General features: G+C 41.0%; 1 protein-coding gene across 1 annotated transcript in view; it reads left to right on the forward strand.

Annotated features, from left to right (window-relative positions):
- Nucleotides 1-939: 939 nt before the first annotated feature.
- Nucleotides 940-21,406, forward strand: part of afap1 (actin filament associated protein 1) — a 65,462-nt gene continuing 44,995 nt past the window's right edge. Inside the window, exon 1 of the mRNA XM_076033916.1 lies at nucleotides 940-1,066. Coding sequence (XP_075890031.1) covers nucleotides 1,042-1,066 — 25 coding nt within the window. The 5' untranslated portion in view covers nucleotides 940-1,041. The remainder of the gene's footprint in view (nucleotides 1,067-21,406) is intronic.

The raw sequence follows: 21,406 nt of genomic DNA on the forward strand, positions 1-21,406 counted from the left end.
ATTCAAGCAACACTGACCTCATTTCAACCTTGAGAAATAATGTCTTGCACTTTAGCTAAGCAATGTTTTTACCAAGCAATTTATTGTTTTTGCACTAGGATAAAGTTTGTTTCAAGCATCTACTTTGACCAAATGTGACTTTCTTAAGAAATTTTGAATGAAAGAAACAATTATTATTTTGTGAAAAAGAATGTCAAATGTTCAAAAATAAAATCAAACAAGTTAGTATTGAGTAAAACCGAACAAACAAAAAAAACAAAAAAACAAGCTAATAAACATATAAATAAAGATGAATTTGGTTGATAGTCATTGCAATATGGACTGCATAACTTAAAGGCAGAAATGTATTTAGGTGATAGATATTATCTTACAACTTTAAAAAAAAAAAAAAAAAAAAAAAAAAAAAATATATATATATATATATATATATATATATATATATATATATATATACATATGTATTTATATATATATATATATATATATATATGTATTTATATATATAAAAATATATATAAATATATATATATATATATATATATATATGTATATATATATATATATATATATATATATATATATATATATATATATATATATATATATATATATATTAGGTGATAATATCTATCACCTAAATACATTTCTGCCTTTAAGTTGTGCAGTCCATATTGCAATGACTATCAACCAAATTCATCTTTATGTACTTGTTTATTAGCTTGTTTGTTTGTTTGTTTGTTTGTTCGGTTTTACTCAATACTAACTTGTTTGATTTTATTTTTGAACCCTTGTAATGAAAAATATACCTCTGTAGCCTATTTAAATCTCCTTAAATGAAAAACAAAACTATTTCCGCTCCTAATGGGTGTAGCCATTGTCCCACGTGGCTTGTAGCCGAGCAAGGCCCGCCTTGATCGTCACCAATGGAGGGGCATTGGCCGAAGCATCTGTCAGTCTGCGGAACACGGATGGGGGGTTTGCCAGGCGCTGCCAGCCTGCGTCTATTGTGACTGCTGCCGGACAAAATTGTTTGTTTCTGTCATGGGCACCGAGACAAGCAACAAAGGTAAGGTGCTGTTTGTTCGTAACCTTTTATTTCCGGTGGACTTTCATTCACAAAGTGGTCGCCGCGTGTGGTTAGCACGTTAGCTTTGTTTGTTTCCCAATGCTGCATTGGAGAGATGGTGATGGGAGAGGCGGTTCCTCATGTCGTCATTCAAAAAATATAATAATTATAAATTGAACTATTTAAATACGTTGTATCTGGAGGCGATTGCGGAGTCGTACCTTTTTTTTTTTTTTTTTTTTTTTTTTTTAATTATTATTAATAAAAAAAAGTGTATTCTTAAAACGCTTTATGTTTTGTTTTGTTGTAAGTGTCTTTAACAACCTAAAATATATGAAACAAACAACATGTGCTCACAAGTCATCATTTCCTACATTTAATGTAGCAATCCCTGCTGGTTAACATTATGCTGACATTGTCATTGCTTACTGCTGTTGCTACTACTTTTCCCTAAAATGTTATAGCATCCTTCTACCTAACTGCCTTCGACCTGCTAGTCATACCAGCTTCTCCTTATTGCATGAAGGATTGCATCCGGAAATCAGATTTCAAATTGTGTTCTTGGGGAGAGTTTGCATACTGTTAAACTGTTAAATCAGTGTCATGTCAGTGTTTGAAATGCAGTAGAATCAGTATTGTGAATGGGACTGTAAGAAGCACAAAGGGCCATGTGGTGGGAGGTGAAGAGGAAAGCAGGGAGGAGGAGGAGGAGCAGGGAGGAGGAGGAAGTGGGGAGGAGTGTGATTAATTTGCCACAGGAGAGCATGTGATGCCCCAAGCTGGAGGCTGCAGGCTGTCGCAGCATCAGCAGCCCTGCAGAGAGGAGGAAGAGGCAAAGGAAGGGGGTTGGGAGGTCTGGAGAGCAGCTGGGAGCCAGGATGGCCGTTGAGTCAATGATGTGACCTCCAGACAGCCACCTTTAAGGTTGTTTTTATTGAGAGGAAGACGGCAAACGAAGCAGGTTAATGGATCTGTGGTTTCATTTATTAGAGCTCATTTCACCATCTAAAATGCCTGTGTCGGAACTGCAGGAATGGCCTGGCTCAGATCGTTTGAACAGAGCTTATATCTTAAGCATGTGTGGTACATAATAGATGGAATTCTGCACATTTTAACTTTTAGAATGTTGGTACAGTTGTTTAAAAGGTTGGTCTGACCTATTAATTGGAGCAGAGCTACAGACAACAGCTGATCAGGCCTTGTTATTCTATGCAACAGACTGTGAATGGTGTGAAGGGGTCGGGCAGGGGGGGCTGGAAGGGGGGGGGGGGTCGGTGGATGTGGGCTTCCCGTAGATTAGTGGTGTGAGACTAATCTAATTAATCAGATACAATGGAGCAACAGGACAAACAAAGCTTTGAGCTGAAGAGTAATTAGGCTGGAACTGTTGATAGGATCAACGCTCACCCAGCACTGGATATGACTTATTGCCTTACTAGCTCATGTTAGTCCAAAAACAACAAAAATAACAACAACAAAAAAAACAACCCAAAAAGGTAACGCATCTTTTTTCTGAAACTTCAACTAAAATAACATTTGAAACATATGTATATGTATATTTGATATTTTAAAATTTTAAGCAGAATTGGTCAAATTGGTTTTATATGATTCCTACATTGAATTGTGGCACATTATGTTAACAAAATTAAAATAACTGCGGCAAGATAATTGGCTAGGATAAAGCGGCCTTGAATGAAATATAAAATATTAATGTTGATTTTTTTTTGGGGGGGTGGGGGTGGTGGATGGAGGTCCAACAAGTAACATCTGCTGTTCCCTAGATTGTTAAATTAATTATCTCCTTTTCATTTATTTTTGAAGATAGACAAGTTTGCTCTCTCTATATATAGCATTTACTGTAAACTGCTGGTAGTTTAAACCATGATAAATTAAATTACGGTTAATGGATTACAAACAATATATTCTCGATTTCAAGAAGTTCCTTTTAGTTTCATTTAGAGTCCAACAAAGCAACCGTCCTCTGACTGAGACCCTTTTATTTACCCCCCACTCTGCCTGTCTGTGCCTGAGGCTCTGTGATTTACTTGATTTCTTGGAAGTAGAGGCCAGTATTTAACCACAGGCTGCTTGCTCATAACAATAGACAATAGCAGGCAGCCAAAATGCACACATCCTGCTGAATGAAAACAGGACATAGACGTGAGTCAAAGAAACAGAGGAAAGAGACACAGAGGGCATCGGCGTAAACAGGGATGGACAAGGCAACTATTATAACTCTTGGTACGTTTCATTTCGTCCTCAGGAGAAATCAAATCACAGTGAAAGTAAGAAAGAAAACATCCTCTCTGACCTGATGCCCAATGGGAAACAAGTTGCTACCGTCAGAAACACCAACAGTCTTCAATGTCTTAAAGGTCCAGTGTGTAAAATTTAGCTTGAATTATGATGTTTTCATTGGTAAAAGCTTAACATACTGCCCATAAATAATTACAGTGAATGCTCACTGTACAATAAAAATAAAAGTCATTTGGTTTCCTTACCCTTAAAACAGTTCTCATATACGAATATATAGATAGATAGATAGATAGATAGATAGATAGATAGATAGATAGATAGATAGATAGATATAGATTTTAGCTGCGATCTTGCACTGCCATTTTTTAAGGGAGCCTGGTATTTAAGAACGCCCGCCTGGCAGTGCCCTCAATATGAAATGCAGTGTCATGCGGGCTTTCTTAAATACCAGGCTTCCTTAAAGGTTTTGCACACTGAACCTTTAAGTTTAAGACCAGTTGTTAGCTTAGCTAAAAAAACCTCTAAAATAATGATGAAATAGTCCCACTGTCATTAGAGTCAGATTTACTGAGTTCATGACCAACTACATTCTGACAAACTCCCGCTGAAGTTCAGGTTAAAGTGGAAGGAATGTCAACGACTCCCAAGTCTTGAGCTGAGTGAGTGCAGTGTGTCTCCCTGTACTTATTGTTGAATAATTGAATCTGCAATATGATGACAGTAGATACATCTATTTTGCCTTTTTGACTCAACTACTAGCAAATCATTGTAAGTTATCGTGACAGGAAATCATTCCTCGCTTTGACTCCTGAGGTAAACGGAACACACTGTAATGTGAAGAGAGTCGGGTGCAGCAGGAAGTTTTATGATTAGGAGACCAGCATTGGAAAGCGTGAGGAAACAAAAACAGCCAAAAAAAACATATTTTAAGGGTGAGAGGCCAGGATTCATATCTTGAGGTAAATCGTTTCAGACTGAAGGCTTATCAGATCAGGATGCAGGGAGTTGGTTAAGATGGATAGCAGCAGCGTGAGGGGAACTCCACCCATCAGGAGGAAACTCAACAAACTGCGCATGTAGTTGTTGGCGTCTAAAGCTTTAGAGCCAATAAGGTAGAATGACAGCTTGGAGAATAAATTCATTAAAATGCATATGGCTTTTTGTCACTGTTGATGACAGTTAATATTCTCAACATGTTAGCTTTACTCATGACATCATGCACTTTGAAAATCTGGATTCAGTGTGTGTGTTTTAACATGCTGTAAGAAAAACATCACACCAGAAGGTTCACGGAAAGAACACAACTTGAAAGAACGTCCGGCGAAAAAGTAGCATCACAGACTTTGTGTCTTTTCATCAGGGAGAGATTCTGAGAGAGAATCAGAGTGCCAAACTCTGGCATGACAATCTAACATTCAGCTCATGCGACTGAGGAGCAGCAGTAGATTCACTTTGCTTTGTCCTGGTAGAAGAGCAGCGCTCCTCATGACCAGTGTGAGCGTGTGAACGTGTCCAGTTGATGCCCCCTTAGCTCTCCTCTGACTTAACTACATGTTGTGCACCCTTATCGATTTGAATCAATGGAAACACAAACATCAATTTTAAAGAATAACGGATTATTATTTTCTTTTTTATCAATTTGCTTCAAATTTGGCTGGCATTTTATGGAAATGCTCTAATTTCAGGCGTAGTCTGGCAGCCTGGTTGAAAATGATAAAAATGTTCTCCTTTGCTGCCTTCAGCATCCCTCTTCATTTCCTTTGTCCTGCCTTTTGTTTGTCTCCTCCCTTTTATCTGCCCCTCCTCCACTCTGCTCCACTGTTGGACTCTCCTCTCCTCCTTTCCTTGCCTTCAGTTTCTGCTCTCCTCCACTCTGCCCTCCGCTGTTTGGCATCCCTATACCCCACCAATGTGTCGCTGCAGGGCCCACATTCTCAGCCTGCTGTCTGCCTCTTTCTTTCTCTCCCTCTACTGTCTCAGGTCCAGGTGTTTGCCCGTAGGTCAGGACTTTGGATCTCAGACTCAGCAATAATGGAGAATAAAAATTGTGTGTGTGTGTGTGTGTGTGTGTGTGTGTGTGTGTGTGTCTTCACAAGTGCGTACGTGCTCGCTGTTTTTTGGGACGCTATGAGTCTGACTTTGCACCGAGGGCAACTGTGGGTGGATTTTGCCAGACACGTCGCTGTCTGCCTGCCTTCCCCTGTCCCAGCCTCTACCCTCTCTGCCTGTCAGTGCCTGTGAGAGCAGAGGGGGTGGGGGGGGCACGCATGATCGCAACGGCTGCTCTGCAAAGCCGATGCTGCCGAACTTCATGTCGGGACACGGCTGGCATCTGCAGCTTAACGGCTAATGAGTTTGGAAGGGCTCAGACTGTGTCAAGAGAGTCGTGAGCTGGGCAAACCGCAGTTGTGTGTCTCCACTCCACGCTCTCCACGCTGAGGCAAAACTAGCTGGCCAAAAATGTGACATGGAATTATTTCACGAGCGCTGCGTCTTGACACATGGAAGAAGGACTGGAGGGTCTTTTTTTAAGAAATTGGAAAAAGTAAATAGGATGTTTTTGCCCTGCTCATCAAGAACATAATACACTACTCCTTTTTGTTGTTAATGGAATCATTGATTTTGTTGATTATCACCATGGCCTACTTTGCTTTGTGTGTCTTTCTTCAGGCTTGAAACACCTTGAAACGACTCTGTGTGCTGACCTTGAGTTCCGCTCTGATGGTTCAGGCAGTTTAGGTGTGTTTTGTGTTAAAGATGCTCACGCCGACTGCTGACACCCAGCAGGAAGGCAGCTGTCCAGAGTGGAAGAGTGTGGTGAAAATAAAACGACAGGTTGTCAGCACAGCATGCGTGTTGCCTCAGACTCAGCTGACACCTCGACATTAGGTTCTGTTCAAACACGGCTGCTCTGAGTCAGGCCAGCAGTGTTTTGATTCAGGGTCCAGGAAGCAACGAATATATTGTTTTTGTGACTGTCTGTGAGATTTTTCCACCAAGGCGTCATCCAACAGTCAGACTTAGCCGCAGGGCAGCGACTGTAAAAGCAAAAAAAGAATAAAAAAAAACAAAACATTACTGACGGATAAAGGAGAAGGGAAGTTTTCAGCGTGTGTGTGTGTGTGTGTGTGTGTGTGTGTGTGTGTGTGTGTGTGTGTGTGTCTGAAAGCAGAAGATGCCAGAGAACTGTACAGATGAAACTGTGAGAATGTCTGTGAGCCGTTCACTGGCGTGTGTGTGTGTGTGTGTGTGTGTGTGTGTGTGTGTGTGTGTGACTCAGTAAGGACGAGACGTTGGACAGCCTTTGACTCATTCTCCGTGTTTCAATGAATTATTCCTCACATAATCCTTCCCACAGTTTATCCTTATTGTCGACCCGGCTCTGGATTTATCTCTAAACTTTGGATTTTGCGTGATTTTTTTTTTTTTACTTGACGGTTCCTTTCACATCAATCCTGCTTCCTGATAGTCACGTCTCTTTGTCTCGCTGCCAGGTTCAAGTCATAGCATGCATTTGAATTCTCAAGCCCTTGTTTGTGTGTTTGTATTTTGTGTGAAAACTCTAAATCGTACAAACCAGATCAACTTTGCTTGAATACAAATAAAAACGGTAGTGCCGCATTTCCGTGAAGTGATCAGATGCAAGTGAACGACTCACCGTGAAGTGTCCCTACTGCACACATTCTGAAAAGTGGGTCCAGTAAAAGAAGCAAAGGATGTTGTGAGGGCTGCAGCTCTTTACTCCTAAATGTCATTTGTCTCTCCGATGCAGCAGCTACCCAGCAGGTGGAGTTTCAGCTGCTTCAGCGCCTGACCTCAATCTTACCATTGGGTCTTTATGAGCTTTATGAGACCTTACTGTTGCTCTTGTTTTGCTGAGATCCCAAACACTGCTTGCACCACACAAACATGCATAAATAAATAAATTAAGTTATTGCTTGGACGTTATTGCTCTCCTGCCCACTTCACTCATTTCTCTCCGACTCCAGACGCTCATCACTGCGAGAAAACATTAGAAGTGAATGATACACAATTAGGATCTTAAAAGGTCACTGCTGAGTGGGCAGAACAGCTCTAAATGTGTTTGTATATCAGCAATACTGAGGGTATTGTAGGGTTATACCAGTTATAACCCTACAGTTATGTTGGCTCATAGTTAATAATCATAGAAAAAGATTAAGCCTCCAGATGCAAAAAAAAAAAAAGAGGTGTTACATGTACAATTTGTCCTCGCGTACTCTGTGCGTTGTCTCATACACAGCTGCTGCACTGCTAACACAAAACACAACTATGAACAAAACATTTACCACACACACACACACACACACACACACACACACACACACATCTGTGTGTGCATCCAGCGTTTATGACTGTTTCAACCGTGACACCAGTCTTCTGTTAGCAGCACGGAGCATCTTGGCGTTACACACATAAGAATGCACACACACACATGCTCACACACAGGCCCCCAAACACGCGCACACAAACAGATGTTGCCTCAGAAACAGTGAAAGAAAAAGAATGACCGTCAAGTCAGGGGAATGAAGAGAAGAGGCATCATCTGGAGCAGCATCACCTCCAGAGTCCCACCCCCGGAGTCCCGCCCCCGCTCACGTGAACTCATGGTATAGCCAAATATAAATTTAGGTCAGAACTCCGGCCGAGACTTGTCAACAAACAGACCGTCAGGTCCCTGAATGTCTCGCAGACGTCTGAATGACAGCTGTTTGACTTTTACTAACAAAATTTAAAAGCTATGTCTCCGTTTTTACTGGTAGAAGACTTTGAAGAGAAAAAGAAAACGTGAGCAGTTTTCAGAGACTTTAGGGTGTCACGCTGTTTTTTTTTTTTGTTTTTTTACATATTTTTGAGAAGGTGAAACACTGTTAAACTCAAATCATGAAAGAGATGAAAAATAATGTTTTTTAGCCCCCTGTTTAAGTAGAATCCATCCACCTGAGCTGCTGTTTACCTCAGTAGAACATCATTCTGTATCATTCAGCGCTGCTCTGTCTCCTCCACCTATTGACAAGGTGTAGCTGCTCCCCATTTCAATTACATTTACATCTCTATCTAACCTGTTTTAATATCCCTTCACTGACCTATTGCGCTATCAAGCCTCTGTCCTCCCCTTTGCTTATTATAAATTGATTGATTTATTCATAATAACACTAAGCTATCTAAAGAACACGGCTTCACTATTAGTTGCTCTCCATTTCCTGTTTGCAGAGCCGAGGCTTGCCTTGTTGCTCCAGTCTGGTCACAGATAAATTCTCTTTATTAAAAAGCCTGCAGGCCTTTGCCCCATAGAGAGAACAGGGCAACCTTGCAGCCATCCACGGAGACAAAGCAACACACATGCCGAACCAAGTCTATACCTATGGCCCCTGCGTTCCCTCACGCCAAGTTGAACAAGACGAACTCAGTCCCTCTTAATGCTGAGGCTGATTGGCTGGAATGTGATGAGGCAGATTTGTGGTCAAAACGTCTTCCAGTTCATTTCTCTGCAGGAATGAGGTGCCAGAGATTCTCATGCGGACACAGACTTCATTTAGCGGAGAGAGAGAGAGAGAGAGAAAAAAAAAATGCCCGCAGGCGGCAGGACCGAACGAGCAGCTCGTCTGTGTTCCAGCAGATGTGAGCATATGTGGGTGTGTGAAGGACGCAGGTGTGTGACTCCAGGTATTCACCGCCCCGGGCTTTTCTTTCTCTGCATCCCTCTCTTTGTTTTTTCACCTCCTAACCTCTGGTGAGCACACACTCATTTACATTTAATGTGTTGCCCAGCTGTCGGCCAGCATGAGTGTTGTTTCCAGCTCATAGTGTAATGACTCCTGCTTTTCCTTCTATGGCGTCTCTTCGTCGCTTTCTCATGAATTCATTCCCTCAACTTCCCCTGAAACTAGAGTTCTCATTTTGGAAATATTTTGTGTCATACACGTGCTCTCGGGTGAACAGAAAACATATCTATAGTATTGTAATAAAAAGTGAGGAGGCAGAGACATTTCCAGAGGTGTATTATGAGGCCGTCCTGCTGCCGGTCACGCTTCTTTTTTATTTTTTTAACTAATAAATAAAGCTCTGCTAAAATTTCAAAATATGTAAATGTACAAATAAGTATTGAAAATGATGTAAAATACTGCACTTTGTAATGTTCAAGCAAATGACTGCAATAACAGCGTTTACGTGATCCATTGGTCTTGTGCGATTGCCAAGAGGTCTTATTGCCAACTTGACGCTGAATGTGGAACACTTTGGGAGCAAAAAAAACACAAAGGTGGGAGGTACCCTGGCAACCTCAGACTGTGACACATGAATGAAGGAAAGAGAAAAAACTCAAATCCCTCTGATTGCCTTATAATTGAGTCAGCTGTATTCCATGGAGAGCCGTCCTGGCCCTGGTGATGTCACGGGGAGCCTGCAGTCAGTAGAGTTGCCCTGCTGACTGAATTAGCTCATTTGTAAACTAGACTAGAGACAGATTTAATGGTAATCAATAAAAAAGTTAAAAATAAAATGGTTCTGAATAGTTGTAGCAATAAGTGTCCTAGTGCACTTATGAAAAGCATGGCTTAGACACTTGGAAGTTTGTTCCATATTGTCTTTTTTCTCACTTTCTCTGAGCTTCTGTTTGTTTTCTTACTTTTCTTTTTCCTTAATTTCTCACTACTTTCCTCTCGCGCTAATCCACTCACCATGCGTGACCTTCTTGGCAATGGAGTAAATGTTAAAAAGCTGAAATTCCTTTCCAAGTGGGCTCATGTGTGCCGTTTTGGTTGCCACAGTGTGTGTTTGTACGGATCTGGCAGGTGCTTGCATGTTGTCCATAAGTCTGGAAGTGAATTTCACACAAGCGTTCCATACAGTTATTATTCTAACCCACTTTACCCCCCTCCACTCTCTGCATGCAAATGTCAGCTATTTTGGCCGCTGAGGTTGATATTTACTCTGATAATAAGGGCTGAACGCTCCCAAAGAAAAACGGAAAATGTCGCAAAATTCCAGCGCCGGCTGGGCCACGGCGTCGAGGGTGTTTCCACCCAACTCGGTGTGTGTTTGTTGTTGTATTTGTCAGTGTAGATTTACAGCTGCACATGGAGGTGGGTGTGTCCATTGCTGCCACGCTGACCACTCTCTGCAGCCCCTTGTTTAAATGGCAGCTTCTCTCCATAACTCTGAATGGAAAACCGAGCATGGCCTGAACAAGGCCTCAGTCTTCTCCGTCACAGTCAGTCAGTGTGTGTGTGTGTGGCCCCCTGTAATACACACACACACACACACACACAAACACACACCCACACAAATGTATCAAGGTCAAAAACTGAGAAGTTGTTTTTTTCTAAAAGCACTGCAATGACACATTTTTCATGAAACTTTAGAAAGTGGAATGTAGAACCACCTTCCTTCCCTGCACTGGATGCTTGAGTCTTTCCCAGTTTTCTTTGGGACGACCCTGGACAAGTTCCTATGTATTGCAGAGCCACGTAGAGACTGGCAACCAATTGCACTCACACTCATCCGTAAACTTCACTCCACACAGAATGAAACTTGCAACTTTCTTGCTGTGAGGCCACGGCAGTAACTGCTGCAACCACCACCACGCTGGCCCTCTGAAAAAAGTTTTATCAATATTAATCTCACAATATGTATAAAACACGCAGTCCTGGAAACTGACTCTTTATGATGTCACAAAGGGGCACTCATACTTCAATTATAGGTCTCCTGGGATATTTAGGACAGCCCTTATGGCCCTTGAGACCACCTAACAGTTTTGTTTCATCTCCTTCATAACGTTTGGTAAGGATGCACAGGTGGCAGTATATGGATGAATAGATATGCTGCCTTCTGGACATCTGATGAGATTTTAATGATTAATCAAGGTGTCTTCAGTGCAGTCCCAGATGGAAAATAAACATCTGAAACATCTTCTTGAGTAGAATGTTGTGTAGAACGTGAGTATTGGCTTAGTAATTGGCTGCCCAGTAGGCTTTTCTTTATAAATTAAGCTCAGAAGCCATAGTGAATAGTTTGTTTCCCTGCTTTTGCATTGTATTAGTTGAGGTGACATTCATGACTTCATGTATTGGAATTGGGACTTTTGAGTCAGGACAATATCCAGCAATATCACAATATCTCATGTTAGACAACTTTTCAGCCTTTTTTTTGGGCAAACTTAACCGCATACTTTTTATGTCACTCACACATTCCTTAAGATCTGTTTTAATGCAAGAAGTGCAGCTTAAAATGCAAACTCCTTGCCTCTGTGGCATGACATCATGTGCTGCGCTAATTGCTGTGGATCACAGGCTGACTTTGGTTGTGTAAAAGGATGTATGACCTCAGATAAATACAGTGGGGATGGTTCCACAATCTTACATTTCAAAGAAGTTAAAGTGATCTCCTCTAACCGAGGCCGTCCACAGCTCTCTCGGTGTTTAGACTACCATGTAGCATCCTTGTGATTATGTGGTTTCCAAAAAGCCGCTGCGCGGTCTTTGTCATGCGCTGTGACCTTCTCCCGCCGGCGCTGAATGCCGTATTCAGGCAGACATATGAAACTCATCACCGTTTTCTCATTACCTCATCATCTGCTCTCCAAATCTCCCTTTTTTGCTTCTCATTAGGCCGTAAATCTGGGCCGAGCCCTCAGGATTTACCGCACAATTTGTGTCCTCCAAAATATGTGTTTCCCTTGGCGACGTGTCTTCACCTTGAATTTTCGCCAGGGAGGAAAATTGAAAAATCATTTCAATCTTTTGCAGCTTTTCTCCTGACCATCGACTTTTCAAAAGGCACCACAACTAATAGGAGTCACCTACTGAAAATCAGCAGCCAGACTGTCCAATAATAAACAGTGATCAAAGATGTCATCTCATTATCTCGAACTCTACTTCACCAGTCCTTTTACATGAATTACTTCTCCATCTTCATCCTTTAAGGGAAAAAAAAATGTATATATATATATATATATATATATATATATGTATACTGTATATGCATGCATTTACATGCATTGGAAATTTTGCAAATGCAACAGCAGTGGAATCAGTCCTAAAAATGGAAGGGGTTCGGCTCTCCATGTTCAGCTCGTTAAAGTAGCACGTGCCACGGAGAAATGTGGTCCACAGCCGTCTCACTCACCATCAATCAGTTTTACACAGTATGAATGCATTTAGCTAATTTTGACAGCAGTCTGACCAAAGTGAACCCACACCCAAACTCATAAACTCATACCTAAAATAGGCATCTGTCCAAACGAGATTTAAATCTGTAAATAGATTTTGAGGAAAGACATGAAGAAAAAATGACATCAAAGTTTAGTACAAATTCTTCAATTCTGAAGGAAAGGGGAGTTGATTGTTTTTTTTCTCTCTCTCACTAGATTGACATATGGGCTGTCTTGCTAAGTAATGAGGCATTGTACTGTGAAGGAAAAAAGAAGTTTGAACTCTATTTTTGGCGCAATTCCATTCCATGAACACATTGAATCCATTCAAATGAGGTTGCAGATTTCCACCATTGCGACCAGCAGAATGGGGTTCTACCAAAAGGTCCAGATCCCAGATCCTCTAAAACTTGTGTGTGACAGGAAGACATGTTTTATGTTCCTGCCTTGACTCTAATCAATCCCTTCATATGGCCTGTTTTTGTTCTGTAATTTAGAACCCAGAAATCCTGAGTAAGGTTTCAGTAATGAGAAGCATAACAAGTTGTAAGCTGATGATCTGATAGTGTTTTAAGCTGTACATCATTTGGTTTTCCTAACACGAATCATGCCGCCTTCTGGTTTCGACTGTCTTTGATCTGTGAATCACGAGCTGCAGATATTTGCAAGGGCCGGAGCGTAGTGGAGGTTCGATTTCAGCTTCAAAGATTGGTTTGTTTTTGTCAGAAGAGAGAAGCAATAGAGTGAGAGTGTGTTTAGGACCCAAGTCTGTGGTGTAGTTTGGCGTGGGAACAATCAGAAACAAAGGTTTCCCTCAAAGATTGACTTAACTTTCAGACGCTGGACTTGTACTTTCTTTGACCTGCGAGGGGAACTTCTCAGTGAAATTTTCTTCAGGATGGCTGGGTGAACTGTATGGTGTTGTGGCGAGGTAGACTTATTGCCTGTTGGTTTCTGGGACAAAGTCCAGAGTGTCAGAGAGTCCCATGTCTAGCAAAGTTTCATCCTACTCTGAGGCAACTATGTCAAGAACCATGCTGTCAGGTGTTTTTTTGGTATTGCTGGAGGCAAATCAAAACAAGATGAGAGTCATCGGAATAGAATACATGACGGACGCCTCGTTTGGTGTTTTGTACATGTGAGAATTCTAGAGGCCGATTTACAAATGGGGGAAAAACGGCTGTAATTAGGGAAATTACAGGTTAAAGGGTTGGACATTTCAGAGCCAAGGGCAAGTGCCAAGTCAGTCACTGGCCAAATAAACCTCAGTATTTCCTACCTGTCTGTAACCCAACCTGTATTAGTCTTGTGGGGCTGTGAAAAGAGTAAACAAAACAAAAACCCATAGCAAGAATCTGAGAATCTGAAGCAGCCGCCTCCTTGCACAGGATGATGAAACATCCTCGCCTCTGTTCTCAGCCACTCTGGCCACGCCTCCTTTCCGCTCCGTCTCGCTGTCGCTCTTTTGACTCAGTGGAAGGGGATGAAGTCATCTTGCTTGTTCCATTCCTATGATCAGTCACTACTTTTTTATTTTTTTATTTTTTTTAGCATATGGCTTCCATATAGCATGCTATATTGATCAATACTACTGTTGCCTGTAAAAGGAATTTGCCTGCAAGTCCAGAATTGCCCAAATGAGGAATGAGTTAAAAATGTGCCACTGCATTCCACCGAAGTTGTCAAAAAAAATTAAAATTAAAATAAAAAATTGACTAGCAGAACTCATTATATTTATTATAAATATTATTATTATTCAAGGTCAAAGGCAGATCAACATTGCATGTGCATTTTGAAGTATTGCATTGGACATGAGTGATGGTAACGTCAATTCAATGACAAATAAGAAATCAAATTTACCAAAACCTTTTTACTGAGGTTTACTGAGGCACTTTTTGGGTCATGTAAGGAAGAGTAAAGGATTGAATTGGGAACTGGAAACACATTTGATGAATAAGTTCAGTTGAGATGTAGCAACGTCATGTTGTGGCTGGTAATGTCTTTTTAGTTGACTGACTTGACTTTTAGCAAGATAACAGTTATGCACTGACTGATGACAGCAAATTACTATTCTGTCTTGTTATCTTTCTGTTCTACTGAGGGATATTAAAAGTATCACCAATCCTAATCAAGCCTTAAACTGCACTACATGTAGCGTAAGCATTTTCACTGCAGTTGCCAGAGAGGAGTGAGTTTTATGGTTTAATTAGCCCTGTATTTCCATTATCCCATTCTCTTTTACCTATTAGACTATTTTACATGTGCAGTCAACTAAACCATCTGGTCCCCAGTAATGCATGGCGACTGTGTATCTGTGCCTGCCTGTGTGTGTGTGTGTGTGTGTGTGTGTGTGTGTGTGTGTGTGTGTGTGTGTGTGAGAGAGTAGTACACACACACACACACACACACACACACAGTAACACATCTGCTCCCTTTTGTAGCTGCCACCAGATTTCAATTGCCAGTGTTTGTGTTTGTCTTTGGATTAGTTCCATTGAACGAATATGTGAGCGAGTGGACAATCTGCAGGGGTCGAGGAAGCTGAGTCATACCAAACAAAATTCAGCGAGCTTCAGAGTTGTGCAAGTGAGGATTAAGCTGGATGAAAAAGGCAGGATACTTTTTATTCATCTGCTTATTCAGACAAAATTTTCCGTAAACACTGTACTGGTTTTAATTAAGCAGAACTTTTTTTTTAGATCGTATCAGTGCGTAATGATGCTACATGGACCCAGATGAGCAATAATGAACTGTTGTAAATGCAAATAAGTATTTTTGTTGGTGACTTAAATGTAAAAAAAAACAATGTTAGAATGAAAATGCTTACGATACTTTCTTGATCAGAATACTTTTTGCTTGTTTAAGCACACAGCGCAATCCTGATTTCCAAACTCCAAATGTCCACCTACACCTTTTTAGCAAATAGATATTCCAACCAGAGGGTCGTCACATCCAACTCTTGTGGTGTAGCTTTAGTCCAATTCATCTTCTACAATTACCGTAGAACTGAAAACATACAGAGAGTAAAGTAAACATAAGCCTGATTAAAGTTTGACATGACCCAGTTAAGTGGACTCTGGGAACACTGTAAAGCTATTGCGATCAACAGCCATTTTTTTGGCCTGTTCAGCCTGTCACCAGCTAATAACATGTTGTGTAGATTGGGAAATGAATTACGAAGGATCTGATTGAGCAGAGCGACATGACGTCACTGCAGCGGGTGAACAGAGGGTCAATCAGCCATGTTATGAAGGAGGCTTGTTTGAATTTCCTGTGTACTGATTGATAACAGCCTGCCTTATTTGGACGCAAAATTGGACGCACGCACACTCACAACTTCACCTCTCTGCAGTTTGACTGGGGATGTGCGTCTCTTCTCGTTCTTCTTTACCTTGTGTTTTCAGCATTAGTTCTACTGAAAGCTCCTAAAGTGATTTGTTCTGAGAGGGGCGGGGTCAGGTAAGTTAGGGAGGCAAGGGTCAGAGGTGACTTTAGTAACTGTTTACGGTTGTTATGAGAGGGGGCTGAATGCTACTATGACGAGTTAGCTTTGGGTCAAGGGTGTTTCTGAAATGGGGTTTGGAATTACAAGGGATTTCTTCAGGTGGGGTTGAAAGTTTGACGGAATTTTGAAGGGAATTTTTTCAGGATCAAAGAGTATTTGAGTAAAATTAAATTGCTTTTCTGACGCTATGAAGTTTTGATGGTAAAGGACACCTAAGGGATTAAAGCTATGCTGTAGGTTCACAGATCATCTGAGGATACTTTGGGAAGGTGCTGGCATTCAAAATTGTTATGTATTTTTTTTTTTTTAAAGCTGTAAGGAGGTTAGCTCAGAGTTTCTCTAATGCAGAAAAGAAGAAGATGTGGCTGACTTTCACCTGAATGACACAAGGTTCTCTCAAGAATCAACCCTGCTACAAACTTTTGTAAACAGCTATCAGCCCAATTCCCATTGGTTTTTAGGGGTAGAGGCAGATCGTTTGACACATTTTGATGCAAAGGCAAAGTATTTTTTATTTTTTTTTTAGAATAAGTAAACTGATATTAAATTTCAGACAAAACCAAAAACATTTTCCTTTCTCAGCAGGCATCATTCTTCACTTCACATTTCTTCCCACATGATCCAGTCTTAGCTTTGGATTTCTTCACTGTCAGCCAGTAATTATGGTTGATGAGCACTCGCTCATCTTTGCCAAACCCTCAATACCTGCAGATGTATTCTGAACATATTCCTGATAAACAGAAAAAATATGATGAACCATTTTTGTTTGTGTTATCCACCTCTCTTTAAGCCTGACTAACCAATTCCTGCTCCCACTTGACGATTTTTAAATGGAAAGTTGGAGTGGTTCTTGTTCTTATGAGTGGTTCACTCATTTTATATTTATAATATAGTTTTATTGTTCGTTTCTCAACAACTTTAATCCCAATAGTGTACATTTTGACATCAGGACAGCTTTAGAGGTGCACTATGCAGTTTTCTGCCTTAAAGTTTTATAAATTATTTTATTTCACAGTTCATTGACTTGCAGAGGGGATAGCAGCACCTGGCTAATCTGATATAGGAAAATGTAACGCTTGTCTAGACAAGTGTGCTCTTAGGAGAGGGTGCCGGGCAGGCGACCAAAGTTGTACAGTCTTTTTTTATCACTCCAACCAGGTGCACTGGATCAAATGCAGTAATGTCATACTCCTTCTTTCAAGTTAATGCAAATGCAATGCAAACTAATTTTGAGTAGAAAAAAAATATACATACTGTGGTCCATAAAAGGACAAAAAAATCATTAGCAGGGGCACTTGTCTGCTGCCATTCGGGACAACAATATCTTTTGGAAAATAATGATGCTTCTAGACTATTACAAAAACAGGGAAATTCACAGTTGTTGCACAATAGCCTATTCTGCAGATATTACTAATCAGTTGAGGTGGATTATCCAGTCATTCAGTAGTTTCAGATCAGACTGTTTTGCAATGATGCGCTGCAGACAGTACAACAGACAAAAAGATAGAAAGGAAAGGTCTTTTTGAGGAGCTCTTAACAACTTAAACGACCTTCTTTCATTCCTGACCTAATTTCTGGTTGTCCCTCATGTTCAGTTCAGTTTGGGCTTAGTCCACAGGTCCATATGTTGCTGTACTCTGATGGGGAGAAGGTATCAAATTATGCAACACCCTCCGTTTTCACGGAAAAAAAATACTCCCAACCTTGGCTAGGCCGGGGTATTCTCTTCAAACCCTGAATAATCGATTGAGCTCCAATTTGAAGTAAAGTTTTTTGAGACTCATGGATGTGATGGTTTTAGGCGCATCAATACGCATTAATAAAGGCTGGTGCCTTACATCTGCTACTGCACGGTAAGAGCAGCATATTGTTTCATGCATCACAGCTTTCACTTTGCAAAAATAGGTTAGAAAAAAGTCACCTTACATTTGTGTCAGTACATATACTGCTGTGCACAAGAGAACGGGGACTTATACATAATATATGGTAACACACACATATATCAAACATGACCGTGTGGACACAGCTACAGCTGCAGACAGGAGCCATTCAAACGGTACACACACATACACGCATACACACTACCGATGATTCTTGTGAGGATGATGATAATGATGATGATGATGGGCCTTCCAGACCTGGATATAAGTGCTGGCTTGTGTCTCAGCCGTGACGCATTGTGACTAGAGATTTATAATAGCTTGACGTCAGCATCCCTTGTCGACTTCCCGTCAAGAAAGGTGAGTTGGTTTGGGGTTACGCGGGCCAGCACGAGTGCGTGTGTGAGTGAAGTAATAGCATCTTTACTGCTATTCCAGTGATTTGAAGGCCAGTTGAGAGAGATTTCCCCTGCATCTGTGTTCTCTTCACTTTACGTTGTTTCCATGTGTTTCTGTGCTTTGCAAAAGTACTTCATTCCGGCCTGTGGGTTGCATGGCATGAATTAATCTGAAACATCTGGATGTTGTCTGGGTACTCCTTACCATGTACTCTCAAAAATTAGACATATGCGTTAGCAAATTTAAATGTAATACATATCCTATGTAAATATGCATCAAATATAAATGCTCATTTTGTGAATAAAACCATCTGCCCCAAAAAAAAAAATCCATTTTCCAATGTGTTGTCCTCAGGGAGCAGGATCAGACAGTACAATATTTTACCCACTAAGAAAAGTCTTGGGTTATTTTTGTTTTACTAACTCATTTTTAACCATATTGAAATGCCTCACACAGATTATCCAGTTATTACGCTTGTTACTGGATATGCTGGAGATGCGACGCAGTCTTAGATAGCATCTTTGATGCCTCCAGCCTCTTGTAACTCAGCCAGACGGAGGTTCAGGATTCAAAAGAATTCCTCTGGTCCAAACCCACAGATGCGGCCAGACAGCTTTAAAATGGAAGGAAGTGTGGTATTCAGTGAGTCAAACACTTTCTCAAAGAAAACAATTGCATGAGTCTAGAGGGATGGCTTAAAGAGTCAATGTGCAACATTAAGATGGATTTATTTAGGTTTACTGATTTTACCCTGAAATCTCAGCCACTACAAAAGAGTGTGCAATCAAGTAGGACATAGAATGACAGGGCTTAACATTAACGTTCAAGGTTAAAGTCAAGACATTGCTTGCTTTTGGGCCATTACATTATTCTACATCTTACACGGACGCACTCAGTACTTTAAGATGTCAGTTGATTTGATATGGAATTTAAACCTTTTTCCAACTAGGAACAAATCACCACAACGATTAACCCTGTACATATCCAATACATACGTCCTCCTCTTGCGACTTCCATTTTTGAATATCAAATTTAGTTGTGTTTTAGAAAACCCCATGAGGATGTGGAGGTGCCAACATAAGTTACATATGATGACGGAATCCCTTCTCCATGCCCGTCAGTTCAAAGAGAGCGTTGAAGTGCCTTCTCTTTTGATGTTCACTCAAAATGACCTCTGCACTCTGCAAGTTTAGTGTTAAAAAAAGTGACAGCCCCTGAATGTGAAGTAGGCAGCTGCCACGTCCCACTTTGGTATCTAAGACAGGCAGTCTTTGTCCTAAAACGTTTAAAAGAATTTAAAGTTGCCAGGTTTGGTTGACATGTCAGCTGATGACTTGGTACACTAATTGCAAACATTAGAGGAGGTTGCCAAGTTGGGGATGTTATTGTGTGCACAACGTGCGAGGAATGAATCCTTGTGCGTGCTCGAAGGTGTGCAGGTCGCCCGCTGTTTTGACAGGCGTGCTTTGAATACCAGTCATTTTCTGGGAATATGGAAATGTGTGGAACGAGAACAGGCTGGCTAACACACATTTACACACAATGTGTTTCAATCCTCTTTCTCTGCTGGTGTGTTGACACACACTGACAGCCATTATGTGGCCAAGTTGATGCTGTTGATAGATGAATTACTGTTGCTCTGCTGTTATGTGTTAGACAGCAGAGCAACTGATTTAGTAAATAAATAATAAATATAAATTTAGATAGGTATGGTTGGAGTTTTGGATGTCTGTCCTTTCGTATATTTTCCATGTAACAGACCTGAGGCCATTACCTGCCCTGCCTTGTGGCAATCAATGGCACTTCACAACAATTTAACATTTTAACAGTTGCCCTACCACTGCTGTGGTTGGGAAACTACTCCCAACCACTCAGAAACTTCAGAAAAGACATCCAAATAGCATGAAATGCGCTCCAAATGAACGCTAAGGCTGAAATTTTGCTAAATATAAACTGATACAATCCTAAATCTGAAGCGTTGCCTTTTGTCACCAGAACTCTGTTACCGTTGTGTTTCTTAGTAGACCGACTATCAGTGACGGACCTGCATCCAACACAAAACTCTGCTAAAATGTATTTTTATTTTTATTTTTCAACTGACTTTAGATGAATACAAACAAACAACAAGTCACCTGTTGGTAGTTGCTTTACATACAAGCCTGTTTGTTTTATTTTTGTATGCTGTACTGAGCAGTGCTAACGAGCAGTGAAAAATTGTGTATTTCCCCTTTAAAGATTTCAAATTGGCCCTGCGATGAACTGGCGACTTGTCCAGGGTGTCACCCTGCCTTCGCCCTAAGACAGCTGGGATAGGCTCCAGCAGACCCCCGTGACCCTGAGCTCAGGACTAAGCGGGTATGGAAAATGAATGAATGAATGAAGATTTCAAATTGCACAGAGTTAAACTAAGAGTTGTGCTCAGTTTATTTAGTGACCCACCGTGTGAAATGTTTTAGCTTCTAGTGCTTGGAAACCAAATTTCAAAACAAATGATTGCTTATACCCATATCAGACCACCAGGCTGAATTGCCCATTCTGCAGAAAGTGATGTACTTTTACATCATCTGCCTCTCCATGTGGTCCTCAATGGTACCCTCCAACAACTCTTCCATTACTGATCGCCAAGATTTACATTAAAAATTACTGTAATCTTATGCACATCAGGAAACATGGTGGTTACAGTCTTGGTGATTGAGCTTTTCAGAGTTACGCTTAACTCTGTGTCCCTGATTACCCATCAGCCCCTGCGCTCCATCAGTTGGCTCTATAACAGGGCTTGCCCTGTGTTCCAAACCCAACTATGTGACTTATTAAATTTAGTTGGAGAGGGGGCTGGCTGGAGACACCGTTATTTATCCCGTCAGTCTCCTACCGTGTGACTCCGTGTTGGTTCTTGTCTCACAGTAGGAGCCTCGGCGTATCGCACCAGTAGAACTAGCAGCGGAGTCGCACCGCACCGAATATCCACATTCCTTCCATTTGTCAGATTAATGGCTGCACTAAGAAAGGCAGAGAGAGGTGATGCTATAACGCTCAAGCCCAAAAGTAGGAGACTGCAAGTAAAAAAAGACTAAACTAGTCATACTGAGGCTGCAAGTTGACATAATTTTGTATACATTATATTTCACATT

Source organism: Nelusetta ayraudi, unplaced genomic scaffold, assembly GCF_046127955.1.
Source record: "Nelusetta ayraudi isolate G7.1 ecotype Tasmania unplaced genomic scaffold, CSIRO-AGI_Nayr_v1 ptg000042l, whole genome shotgun sequence".
Taxonomy (NCBI): domain Eukaryota; kingdom Metazoa; phylum Chordata; class Actinopteri; order Tetraodontiformes; family Monacanthidae; genus Nelusetta; species Nelusetta ayraudi.